Raw genomic sequence first — 14,361 nt, forward strand, 5'->3', positions numbered from 1 at the left:
ATTTTACTCACGTGTCATTATTATGCCAGAAGAAAACATTTACCTATTCATTCTTTTTAAGTAACGCTGGCTCTGAGCCAAAGGTACAGAAATAAGTAGGAAAATCCCTTTCCTGGAGGAAGACTCAATCCAGTGAAAGAACAAAATAGTCACACTGCTGTGCTGAATGTCCTACCATAAAGAGAAAATGCTATTTAATCAGCTTGGAAGAAGCATCAGATAAGCGCTAGATGGGAGACATACGATCTAGGTCTGAAAGAACTAGGGAGATATATACTAAGCAGAAAAACGAGGTCAGGTCAGTGCAGAAGTTTAGTTTTATGGGAGTATATCATAAAAGATACACTCTTACAAACTAGGGTGTTGTGAGTTTTTGTGGCCAGCACAGAGGAAGACCCTGGGGAGCAGAACTGGAATTGATAGTGGGGCTTTAGTTGGGACCACTGTGGGCGGGACTCCACAGGCCAAGCGAGAGAGGTTAGACTTATTCTCTGTGTTCCATGGAGCTGTAATGGGTTTGCCAAGGAAGAAGAGTCCTGTGGCTAAGTGGGTGAAACACACTGTATGTGTTGTCCTTTTCTGGCTCCTGAGCACAGGGCTCATCACTAATGTATTTGAGGCTCTGAAAGTATTGCAGTGAAAAAAATATCTACCTACCCAACTTTGTACTTTGCCAAACTTGCTGACTCTATTTGCAAAACAGAGTGTATGTCTCTGTATGTCTCCGGGATCGTTATTATGTCACTGGATACTGTTTGGAAAATGCTACTTTTCGAGGGGCTGTGTGCACTTGGTAACAAGTGTGTCTGTGTGAAGGGCATAATGATAGATATTTAGTACATTATATGTATAATTATATAACACATGTACATCCCTTTTCCCCTATTCTTTTTCTGTGAGGCAAACTTTGAGGTAACACAATTATTGTAGCTTTAATAATATAGGAACTTCTAAAAGCAATTTAAGTCTATAGTTTAACTGTACAAGTTGAGGACAGGAATATGCTGAGTATCAATTTTATTTTATTTAAATGTTTTAACATGAACACATTTAAATTTCCCCACTTCTCCATTTTTTGTTTTTCAGGAATATCGGTATAATAGCCTATATGTTGGTAACTCACACATCCCCATTTGTGGGAGAAGATAATCAAGAAACATACCTCAACATTTCTCAAGTTAATGTAGATTATTCAGAAGAAACTTTTTCATCAGTTTCACAGCTGGCCACAGATTTTATCCAGAGTCTTTTAGTAAAAAATCCAGAGTAAGTAATATATTAATTTGTTTAAATACTGTTACAAAATAAATAATAAATGTCTATTAAGAAACTGATATTCTAAAACAGTGTAAAGTATAAAAAATATGAAGTCAGATAAAATGGGGAAAGAGTGTGAGAAATCATTAAATTGCAAATTTGTAAACATGGAAAATATAAAATACACAACAGGAAATTTGGAGTGAAGAGAAGATGTGGGTTATTTTTCTCTCAACCTGTTACTAATTCCTGAAATTCTCTAAAATAATTAGAAATAGAAGGTTTACAATATATATGGCTGGTTGTAAGGCTTTGTTGTTAATGATTTGTAGTTAAATAATTATAGTAACCAGTACAATTACTAGTTGTCAGATCTTTAAGGATCAGATGCTATTTGCTTACTTAAGAAGGGACTTGAAACTGGGCCTTAGGACTCTTAACCTCACTCGTTGGCAGTTTCAAAGTGGTGACCAGGGTGGGGAAGCTGCCCCCCTTTCCTTGACCAGGATCAGCAGTGTAGCCTTGAAAAGGGCTTGGATATGCTTAATGCAGAAGCTGTGTCATAGCACCTTGAGCTGGGAGTCTGGTTTTTATACCCATCAGGTCTTTTATCTCTAATAATTACTTAATCTCCTGAAGGACTCAGTTTCTTTAGCTGTTTAAGAAAAAAAACAAAACAAACTCATAGGTTTGTTAATTATTTTAATGGCTAGTGCCTGAATAAACTCTCACTGCCTGTTTTGGACATGAATGGTTATTTAGTAGAAATAGTGATAATACTGTTTGTTTCTGCTTATAGGAAGTTTTCATTTTCTTAAATATTTTTTTACCTAGATTCTAAAATTTCTATAAGTGAGCACAGTAATTTTTTTACAATCTGATAAAAATGAACATAAAATCAAAGACTAAGGAAACATGATTTAATGATAGTGGTGGTTGTGTGTGAAAGTTGGAGTTCTGAGTAAAGATAGGTGTTTTCCTTTTAAAATATTGTGATATTTGACTATATTACTTTCATAATAGAAAACAAAAAACTCTGAATGTTAGGTAAACATTGAAGAGTAGCTTTTGTTTTAAAGATTTAGCAGTTACTGCTTTTAATAACACAAAATAACAATAGAGGTAATAAATTATATATATTTTCCTTCAAAGGGTCAATAAACTGAAGAGACAAACTAATTTTTATTCGTGAGGCTAACATACATTCTCAAACCTCCCAGCTAGTTTCATCTGTAAGCTCCATGATAAATTGAATTTTTAGCACATGTCAGAATTAAAGAAATTTCTAGGTACTTCAGTTTTCCTATTATTCCCTTGTATACTGTGAGTGTATGTTGTTTTCATAATTAATAAAACATAAGTTGATATTTTGAACTACAGACATTTCCAATTTAGTTTTTAGTTCTCAATTTTTCCTTGGTATTTTCTTTCAAAGGAAAAGACCAACAGCAGAAAGCTGCCTTTCTCATTCTTGGCTACAGCAATGGGACTTTGGGAACTTGTTTCACCCTGAAGAAACTTCCAGTTTCTCTCAAAGTCAGGATCATACAACAAGGTCCTCAGAAGACAAGACTTCAAAATCCTCTTGTAATGGCACCTGTAGTGATCGAGAAGACAAAGAGAACATCCCAGAGGATAGCACTATGGTTTCCAAAAGATGCCGCTTTGATGACTCGTTGGCCAATCCCCATGAACTTGTTTCAGATTTGCTCTGTTAGCACTTTGCTCTTTGGCTCACTTGGACTGAATTTGAAATCTGAAATCCACTTGAGTGTGCGCTATGGTTTGTAGCTTCATATATGGCTTGTTTATATTGTAAATGCACTTTGACATAGAAAAATGTAGGGATTGTTTTTAATGTTAAATTACTAGTAGTAGCATAATTTCATTTCCTACCGTGAAATACCAACTATGCAAAGAAGAAAATATTTAAATATATGACCAAAAATAAAAGTGCATGTGCGTTTACATGTTATTGGGAGAATTCAGGTCCAAATGGGTTTAGCAAAATGTTTTATGTGTCAGGAAAAAGAGCAATTTGAGTTATATTATGGTTGATGTAAAACAGGACAAAATTGAAGACATTTGAATTTAATAGGTTTTCTAGGGTAAGTCCTATACCATGCCTCTATTGAGAAAAAAAATTTCAGGATAACACTGCCAAGCAAGAATATGTACAATTTTATAGGTGTTCAAGAGCTGTTTTACATTTTTTGATCACGAGTATTTGGAAATGACATAAGATTTCTATTATATATGGTCTGCTATGGGATAGATTTTTTAAGCAGAGAGAAGGGGAACTTAGAAACCTGAATGGGGATATTCTGTGCAAGTTAGAGGAGAGAAAAGAGTGGCATGGCGTTGTGTAATTCGACTGTGTTTGGCCCACTGTCAATATTATTCAGATGTGATAAGGTCGGGGGGATGGAGACTTTAGGGTGTGCAAGCAGAGGGTTTTCATCCTGTGCAGTTTCTGGAGTAGAATACTTAGGTCAAACTGAATGTGCTCCATGTTTAGTCAGCCACACGTATTTATTGAGTGTAGAAGAAAATGCTGACAGACTTAGGCAACTTACAGAGTTTTAGATGTCCTCTTAGTCTGGAAATACAAGCCAGTCATTCAGAGTTCTAAAAGTATGTGTTAAAAAATCTTCACAGTGCAGTAGAACTGAACACAATGCCAGAGTCAGCACCATACCTGTGATCATAAGACACGATGACATCAAGCTCTTCTCACGTTCTTCTGTAAAATTCTTAGTGACATGAGGCTCAGCACACAGCTCTCTGCAGAGTGGCCTGTAATGGTCTTTTGCTGGGACCAGTGCAGGTAAGAGTTTGCAGACAGCAGAATGTTTGATCAGTGGCCGGTGACTAGGTTCGGTCCTAAAATGAAGAATCACTCCTTTTGGGGTAATCTTTGGTCAGACTTCCCACCTGGTGACTATTAAAAAGTCTGTTGTCCTGTTAACATAATTGTAATCTCATGACCATGTTACTATAGCAAAAGAAATTGTTTTTAGACTAAAAAATCCTTGAGTTTTTCCCCTTTGAATTATACATTATTTTAAACCCTTTAATTGGTTGAATTTTGAAAGATTCCACGTAACTTAAAACTGCACTTTATCTGGTTAAACGGTCAAAACTCCTTTTACATCTCTAGCATTTTTTGAAGGAAAGTTGTTTCTGTTTGTGTGTGTGTGTGTGTGTGTATTATAGGTCTGTGTACATATGTGTGGGTAGATAAAATACAGCCTATAGACAATGTTCTCTTAGACATTCTTCACTCTATATTGTGCTCAACTCAGGTGCCAAAGTAGCTCTTGTCTTATGACATGTGAATACTTTGTTGGGTCAATAAACAGGAGCTAAAATCAGGCTCTTGTACATGTAAAACTGATGAGTGTTTTCTAAATTGTTAATTGTCCATTTATTTGCCTTCAGTATTAAACTAATGCAGGTAAAGCTTAGTATGTCATGGGAGAAAGAGGAAATGATTATTTTCACAAAAGACTGTGTTATATATTTAATTTTTTAGGGGAGTTGTGATATACTAAAAAGAATCAAGAAATATTGAAGTTTTGAATTATAAGCTAGTTCTTAAAAAATGTTCTATTCCGGCTTTCTTAGGAATCTTAAAATAGTTATATACTTCCATTAGTTAATAGAATACACAGAGTTGTGAGTTTTCAGAACTTTTTTCCTAACAATTTTTATTGTAAAAATGCAACTAGTAGTTGCACAAGCAGTAGAAGAATTCATTTTTTATAAGGATGAGTTTAAATATTTTCACTGATTAAAGTGTGAAAATAAAGTATATTAATTTCTAGAGAGAACTTATTAACAAATAACTCAAGTCTTACTCTTTTTCTCCTGGGATTGAAAGCAAATGTCTATCAAAAGCAGATGATGTATCTGTATTTCACTAAAGCAGGAATCTAGGGAGCCCCTCGGAGGTGAATGTCTGTAACACTTAAACACATCTGAGGATTAATGTGAAATTGTGATAAATTTATAAATTTTAATTTGCCTTTTGGATAGAATCCCTAGATAGATGAGATTGAAAAACAGAAGTGTAGATGACAATAATAATTGTTTCAATTTCCCCCCCTATACACAGTTAATCTAACTGAGTAGTAAAATTATAACGGTACTTTAAAGAAGTCAAGCAGTTCCTCTTCTTCACTTGTAATGAGATAAGGTGCCTGTGCCATAGTATAAATCAACACAGTGCTTACTTTATCAAGAAAGTCTTGATATCAAAAAAAGTCAGCTGATTAATGATATTACTGATTTTCATCCGGCACAAACCTCTCTCTTTCATTCTAGGTTGGTGGCAAAGAATTCCTGGGCTATACTTTGAATAGCCTTTCTCTAAACAACATTTGTAAATGTTGGTATTTTATAACTGTTTACGTATCTTCTGTTTATTTTTAAATTTTCAGTTTGATATTGTAGGAACTTCCTTATTTACTGTTGTGTAAACAATTATACTTTAATTTCAGATTGTATTAAAATTAAGTTATTCAACCTCCGGTTTGGGAAATTATCAGCTTATAATTTGATGAAAGTTTAAAAAACTTTATATTCTTTAATTGTAAATTTCACGTAAATTACACCTGCCCTCCATCTTAGCTTTCATTGTGTAATCATGTTGCTTAAGGCAAGTCAAATGACATTGTTGTGAATCCTTCAGTAAAAAACAAAACAACAACAAAAAAAACTGTTACATCCACTTAATGATTGTTTTGGTTCAAAATTATAACGCACTGTTTTACATTTACGGTTGTCTTTTGTTTTCAAGTATTTCTAAGTGTTATTCTTAACAGCAAACCTTCTTGCCTGGAAGTTCTAGCCTTTGATCCACATCATTGTACTTCCTTTCCAATACAGATATGTTTTTAGATCTTGTCTGTTTGCTGAGAAAGTCACATAAATTTGTAAACAAGGTCTATTCTGTGGTAATAATAGATACTTTAAGAAAATGTCAGTGAATGGCTACTACCTGTTGCATAAAGATGAATAAGAAATTCTAATTCACCAAAAGTAGTTGAAGTGTTTATGGCCTTTTTTTAAATTTAAATAAATTGAATCTTTTTAAAAACGATGAATGAAGAATTCTTCAAGAAGTTTATAATCTGGTTGTGTACTATGGTACAGTCAATTCCCATTATTTATCGTAGTTCTGTTCTATAAATTTCCTATAAACACTGAATACAAAGCACCGCTCCTGGGAGATGTATAGAGTTAAGTTCCTGAAAGGTCTTCATAACATTTTTGTTAACTGATCAATATATAACCTGGTTTTATTATATTATTGTTTAAAGACATTTAATACATAGTTGATTCATTAACATTGGATGCACTACTTGGCACTGTAATGCATGCCTGAATGAAGCTTATCTAATATGTGCATTTTTCCCCATAAGCCACACAATAGCCTTGTACATAGGAACACTACATAGTACTTCAGAACTGTGATTTGGGACTATTTTAAACAGTAAAATCACTAACAAAAATGCAGAAAACAGCCCTGGCTGGTGTAGTTCAGTGGATTGAGTGTCAACCTGCAAACCAAAGGGTCACTGGTTCAATTCCCAGTCAGGGCACATGCCTGGGTTACCAGCCATGCCCCCAGTAGGGGGCGTGAGAGAGGCAACCACACATTGATGTTTCATTCCCTCTCTCCTTCCCTCCTTCTCTCTCTAAAAGTAAATAAATAAAATCTTTGAAAAAATAATGAAGTAGTTAAAAAATTTTTTACATGCCGAAAATGTGACATTAACTAGACTGCAGAAGGACAGCTGTCTTATGAGAACTGAGAAGACAGATTTTCACTTTGTTCAACCTCAGCTGGGAACAAGTATATCAGACAAGTATATCAAGTTTTTACCACTGTGAACATGTAGGCAAATGACCATGAAAACATCATGCATGTTGGTTTGGTGGTTACAAATACATTTTAGCAAGTAGGTGAATTTGGAAATAGGGAATCCATGAATAACAAGGGTCAATGGTACATGCTAAAATCACCATGTAAGAAGTATGAAGTGTAATGAGAAAGGTGGTCTGCAGAATTTGACAATTGAATCTGTAGGAAGGAGAAATTGATGCATTGGAAATTTCTAATCGTGAACATTCTCTGTTCCATATCTTTTTTCTTTTTCTAGAGCATAGACTTTCCCAAATTTTCTTTTTAGTCCAAAATTTTCCCCTTGCACTGAAGTGATATGTCTTATCTCTTTTTGGGGAGGGGGGTGTATACTAAAGTACCCTCAACTACAAAGTAGGTGCAAGTAAAATCATGACCAGTATTCTCCCTTTCTGTATCACCTCCTCACCCAAACCTGGCTTCACGTCAGCTCCCTTGGTGAACAGTGCTATTTACCCACACATCACAGCTGGAATTCTCTAGGTGTCATTCTAAAAATTATTAACTTGTACCTCTTTCAATTAATCATTAATTTTCATCATGATATCTTTTTGTGTATCTTACAGTCATTTCTTCTTGATCCTTATATTTTGGAAACACAGGTGGGTACACTTTTCATTTGGGTCTAGATTGTTCAGATCATCTAGGAAGGAGTTAGCAACCTTTCTCTAAAGGTCCAGTTATTAAATGTTTTAGTCTTTCCAAGCCAGACAGCATCGTATCACGACTACTCAGTTCTGTTATTGGAGCGTTAAGGCAGCCATAGACAATATGCAATGAATGGGTGTGCCAATAAAACTTTATAAAAAAACAATGGGTTTCGTTTAGTTTATTGACTCGGATCTAGATTAGTACAATGATATTCTAACTGGTTCTCCTAGTACTAGCATAATTGAGATGGGAGGAGAGGCCAGAAAGAGGGCAGTGAGTCTCTGAACTATTTAACAAGCCGAGGAAGAGGACAGAGAAATGGTTGCTGGATGTAATGATTTTTCTATAACTATGAGTTTGTAAATAGTTGAGAAAGTTGTGAGAAAGTAGAGGCCACAGGTATATACTGCTCTTACAAGGAATCTAGGGGAAGAGGAGGAGAACAATAATTTGTAGAGTATTTTAAAAAATGTTTTGGTAGGCAAAGAGGAGTCCACGGGGGGACAGCAGGTGAAATGCATAAGAGTGCAAGATGATTAAGGATAGAAAATGCCAGAGAAAGTGGAGAGTTCGGAAGTACAACTAAAGGGGTCAACCTCGACTGGAATAAGGAGAAACATTTTTTCCTGACAAAAACGAGAAGGAAGGCGGATGGCAATAGAAGCATGAAGTAAGGGTTTCTCCTTGCTGAGAAGTCTGCATGTAGTCATCTGCTGAGAGAAAAGGGAGTGAGGAGGGTGTGCCTTGCTGAGTGAAAATTTGGCAAAAAGAGAAGAGAAAAATCTGAACAGTACTGGTCAAATAAGTGAAGCTTACACCGTATCAAGAGAAACAGACATTAAATACCAGACATCTTAATTTGTGATTCAAGCGTGTAGCCAAATAATTCTTGAGATAGTAATGGACAATTTCTGCCTGTATTTTTTCCTTTTATATCAGGAGACTGCTTTGCATCAGGGGAAGTATAGTAGTACTCAAAAGAATTTTTTAAAAATTCTACTGAGACTTTTATTTGCAAATACATAAATCTATCAAGAAAAACAGTATGGAAAGAGTGGAAAAGTCTCAAAAGGTAACAAGGAGAGAGGGATCTTCGGAGCAGTAAGAACTTTGCTCAGTGCTCCGGTGTATGTTGAGAATTGCTGGACCTTATAGATAGTGGTCCAATGGCAGTAGTGTTATGTGGGATTAACATTGTCTGTAGAGTGAGTGTGCCATTGGAGGAAGAGGATAGTGTTGAATCTGAGAAGAGTTTTTCTTGTGGGCCTTATTAGATTTTTTTTTTTTTTGCTTTGGACAACAGCCTCATGAACAGAATGTTCTTATTGGAAAAGAACAGTAGAATGCATGTGACTGGTTCTAATAGCATCTTGGTGGAAGCTGAAAGCATACAACTAAAGTGAGTCTCTAAGTAATTCTGCCATTGTCGAAGACTGTAGGTTGGCTAAAACACCAGCAATAGGCAAACCCCTTCTCCTTTGCTGCCAGTACAGAGGCTATTGTAGCTCCCTTGCAGCTAGGGGGTGACCTGACTTCTGCTGGGTAGCTTCTGAAAGGCATTTGATTCCCAGAGGGAAACCAGAAATGCTCACAAACCCACACCTCCCCACCATCTTGTAACTGGGAAGGAAAGAACAAGGGAATCCCGGAGATGCTGGCCTTGACATTGTCTCATCAAAGCCACCGGAGCAATGGCAGCAGTCATCTTACTGACTTTTCAGAATGTCATTTTTTAAAATGTCCCATTTGTTAAAGCCACTTGCTTTTGAGTTTTCTGTGATTTGCACCGAAACCATCTTAATTGACACAATCATCAATGTTGTCCAAACTCATATTCTTCATAATGTTACCAGGTGTATGACAAAGAAAGAAAGCATGTGCACCCAATTATTTTTGGAAACAGCATGTTCAACTGTGTTAAAGACGCATTTTTACTGCAGGACTCCTTGGAGGCTTGAATTTACACTGGGAATCCCCAAAAGAGGAACCAGCGTGTAGAAAACACAGATTCCAAAGCAATGTAGCCCAAGGATCTCTACAGATCTGATTCCCCAGGAATGTAATTGAAGTTATTCTGTGAGAACCAGCTGTTGAATTTGAGAAGGGACTGGGAAGGGCAGGCTCCTTTTCTTGATCCAAGTAATAACACTTTCAGGTGCCCTCTTTGCAAGCACTAAGCTTCATACTTGTTAGAAATTACCATTAGATTCTGGTGCAAAACACTCCGATTCTCATGGGCCATCACTCTCTTGAGGATGTTTCCTTGACAGAAAGTCACTGGCATAGCTTTCTGCTGGGGACTCTGAGCTTGACCATGCCTTGGCTTCCAAAACCAGCAGACTGCATTCTCACAGCTGCTTCATCTCTATCAGTTGAACTCAATCTGTAGTATCTTTCACACCTAATAACAGGACTGGTATATAGAGAGAATTTGTGTATTTTTTATGTATATAAATTTATATGTATACAAACAGAGAGACACTGATTTACTATAGGAATATAGGAATTGGCTTGTGTGATTATGGAGGCTGAGGAGCCCTGCAATCTGCCACCTGCAGGCTGGAAAACCAGGAGGGCCAATGTTGAGGGCAGGAGAAGATGGATGGCTCAGCTCAAGGAAAGAGAGCAAATTCATCCTTCTACTGTCTTTTTGTTCTACCCAGGCCCTCAGTGGGTTGAGTGATGCCCACCCGCATTAGTGAGGTTGGTCTACTTAGACTACCAACTCGATGCTAATCTCCTTGAGAAACACCCTCAGAGACATGTGTAGAAATGTTTCACTAGCTATCTGGGCATATTTTAGCTCTGTCAAGTTGACACAAAAGTATTAACCATTGTGGCCCTTTCCACCTCTGACATCTGCCTTATTTATCAAAATTTTACTGTAAATAGAAAAGTTCCAACATTTTCCATTGGCACAGTTTCCTCACCACAGACATACACAAGATTTTCTATTTTCATATTATATGGAAAAGTCAAAGTTTTACTTATAGGAAAGAAACTGATCAATGGAAAATAATACAGAGCCCAGAAATAAACCTATGTCTCTATGGTCAGTTAATATTTGACAAAGGGGGTAGAAGCATAAAACGGAGTAAAATAGCCTCTTTGGCAAACAGTGCTGGGAGATCTGGACTGGTACATGCAAAAAAATTGAAACTAGAGCACAAACTTTCACCATACACCAGAATAAACTCAAAATGGATAAGACTCGAGCCATGACACTGTAAAAGTCCTGGAGGAAAACATAGGCAATAAAATTTCAGACATCCCACACAACAATATTTTCACTGACTGATACATCCTCCGGGTAAGGAAACAGGAAAAAATAAACAAATGGGATTACATCAAATTAAAAAGCTTCTGCATGGCTAAAAAGAATCATCAAAATAAAAAAGGATCTGACTTCACGGGAGAACATATTTGCTGATGATACATCAGACAAGGATGTGATCTCCAAAATATGTAAAGAACTCATGACTCAACACCAGGAAGACAAACAATCCAATTAAAAAATGGGCAAAGAACCTGAATGGACACTTCTAACAAGGACATATAAAAGGCCCATAGGCATATGAAAGGATGCTCAGCATCACTAGCCATCAGAGAGATGCAAATTAAAATCACATTGACTTATTACCTCACACCTGTCAGAATGGCCACCATAAACAAATCAACAAACAACAAGTGCTGGAGAGGTTGTGGAGGAAAGGGAACCCTAGTGCACTGTTGGTGGGAATGCAAACTGGTAAAGCATTGTGGAAAACAGTATGGAAGTTCCTCATAAAACTAAAGATAGAACTGCCTTTGGACCCAGTGATTCCACTGCTGGGAATATACCCTAAGAATCCTGAAACACCAATTCAAGGGAACCTATGCAGCCCAATGCTCATAGCAGTGGTATTTACAATAGCACTGGGAGGAAAAGAAAGGGAAGGACCTCACTAACGAACAAGTATGCATGACCCACTGACATGGACAACAGGGTGGGGATTGACGGTGGGACTGGAATGGTGGATAGAGCAGGGGAGAGCAATGGGAAAATTGGGGCAACTGTAACAGATCAACACTCTAAAAAATAAAAGAAAAAAGAATAGAATTGATCTCCAAGATTACGGAAATCAATTAAGCCCTTCCCTTTAAAATATATTGTTACTAAGAAAGTTGTTCAAGAATCTCTGATGGAGAGGGTGGTACATGCATGGTCAGAATCAAATGAATAATGTCTCGAGTTTAGGTCCCATGCCAACCGTACGCTGCGGTCGGTCAACCTTCAGAATAAGCAAAAGGGATTATTTTATAATTAGTCAAAAGGATCCCGCCCTTTGTGGCTCACCACTGGAATTTAAATTTAGTGATTCTAATACCCCTTTGAAAGGCCAAAAGAAAGATATATGCTAATTATACCAATATTTCTAGCCAGATGGTAAAATGCAAGTAGGTTGCTAATTACGGACATAACTGTCTACAGTCAGTCTACCTCTACTGAATAGTAGACAAATGAGTACAAAATGTTTGTGAAGAAAATTATAAGATATAATTTTAAGCAAATAGAACAGCAGATTCTCCATGTCACATAAGGCATTTCATAGCCCTGCCTTCCTCTATAAATCAATCATTAAAAAATCCATGCGGCTTCATGATCTTCCCTGGTTATAATGAAATTAACTGCCTAGATATGCATACAAAGTCAAATTTTATAGATGAAACATTGTGATTTATTTGTTTCTTCCTCTGAAAGAAGTTGTTAGCCCGATTTATTACCAACGTGATTGGCTTTTTAATTGGGACTTGCACAAATAAGCTTCTGAAATAAATGAATATTTAAATAATCACAGACTAAAGACCATTGAAAACAAATTATAAAGGGAGAAGCAGAGCGGGGCCCTTTATTTAGAGTTCTTTTTGGCTGCTTTAACCTGTGTGAACATCAATTACTTCTTTCTTTTACAAAACAGCAGTAATCAGCTGTTTTGCTGCTTTGATTAGTTCTGGTCTTAACTCATTTAATTCTAATGATTAAGCATGGGATACTGCAAGTAAACCTGTCTCCTTTTTCCCCAGAAATAGAATAATTGCAATGGCCAATGGCTGGAGTCTTTTATATACCTAAATTTGTAAGAGATTTAATTACCTTGGCTTTGCTCCAGTGGCCCAAACAACATGCTCCAATAGTCCCACGTCGTATCTAAGTTTCAGTTTAATTTTGGAAGGTCTTTACAGTATATGTTTATAAAACGAATGTTTGTGTGTCTATATAACGACATATTGCCTATGGGTAGGTCTGTATTCAAAGATATATAAGATATAAATTAAATGAGGAAGAATAAAGTTTTCTAAAGGCCCATTATGAATTAGAAATTACATTTGGCTCTTTTATTTGTGCTTTTTCATCTAATTTTCACAGCAACCTTGTAAATCAAATATTATCTTTATTTCATAGGTAAAGCAATTTTTCAACATTACCTTATTACCATATGTGGGGACTTGAGCTCACATCCGCCTGGCTTCAAATGCCTTCTTTGCCCTTTCTATCCCACCAGATTTAAATTAGGTTTTCCAGAGTTCAATTTGAAAACTAGAAGAAAGTGATTGGAATCTGTATCATTAAAAATGTTTGGATAAAATTTTAACTTAGATTGGATTAAAATCTAAAATTATATCACAAAGCCAATTACTGTTAGGATAGAATAAATTACAATATTTACAGCATTACAGAGTGTAGTGTTTGCTAAACAGAAAAGAGAAACATGAATAATTCACTAGTTTCCTAGTTAGTCATTTGCACTCTACAAATGAGGCTTGCATAGACCGCCTGTATTCACGCCCAGTTTGTGGCGTGTGACACATAACTTTGGATAAAATGGGTCTTTGATCATTCTTTACCTACAATCTCTGAGAAACCTCTGGTACAAATAGCCTTCGTAGAAAGAACTCCAGGCAGAACTAGCTCTGAGGCAGGAAATGCCTGGCTCAATGAAGGAAGCGAAAGATCTCCAGAGAGAGGTGGGACAAGAGGCTGGAGAGGTGAGCAGGGGTCATGTTAACCAGTTTGGCTCTTCCTTTCAGGTCGTGAGGTACCATTAAAGAGTTTTAATTGAGAGTTTTCTATAATCATAGTTTGTGGTTTAGAAAGATCATTGTTTGGATACTGTGGGGAGGACGTATTGAAAGGGGGTAAATCTGAAGGCAGAGACCCACGGAGGTGGGTTATTCTGACATCCTGTCAGGAGGTGATGGTGGCTGAGGAAGCTGAGACAAGTGGACAGATTTGGGAGAGCTAAAGCTGATAGAGTTTTCACCAGGAAGCATATAAAGATGATTCTCAATTTTTTTGTTTGAGTGCCTGTTTGGAGAACTGTGTTCAGTAACACTGGGAACCCTGAAGGAGGAGCACTTTTGAAGGGATGATGAGTTTGGTTTTGGGTGTGTTCTCTGTGATGCTGGTTTTTGATTACAGGGATTTGGAGCTCAAAGGTGTGGCCAGTCATGGAGGTACAAAATAAGGTGTTGTCACTGCATAG

At 36.7% G+C, this 14,361-nt stretch overlaps 1 protein-coding gene across 1 annotated transcript in view; it reads left to right on the forward strand.

The window, feature by feature from the left end:
• STK17B (serine/threonine kinase 17b) overlaps positions 1-6,303 on the forward strand; it is a 30,769-nt gene extending 24,466 nt beyond the window's left edge. The window contains exons 7-8 of the mRNA XM_037043722.1: positions 1,087-1,266; positions 2,693-6,303. Coding sequence (XP_036899617.1) covers positions 1,087-1,266; positions 2,693-2,975 — 463 coding nt within the window. The 3' untranslated portion in view covers positions 2,976-6,303. The remainder of the gene's footprint in view (positions 1-1,086; positions 1,267-2,692) is intronic.
• The last annotated feature ends 8,058 nt before the right edge of the window (positions 6,304-14,361 follow it).

This window comes from Sturnira hondurensis, unplaced genomic scaffold, assembly GCF_014824575.4.
Source record: "Sturnira hondurensis isolate 20B ecotype Veracruz unplaced genomic scaffold, ASM1482457v3 Scaffold0004136, whole genome shotgun sequence".
NCBI classification, from domain to species: domain Eukaryota; kingdom Metazoa; phylum Chordata; class Mammalia; order Chiroptera; family Phyllostomidae; genus Sturnira; species Sturnira hondurensis.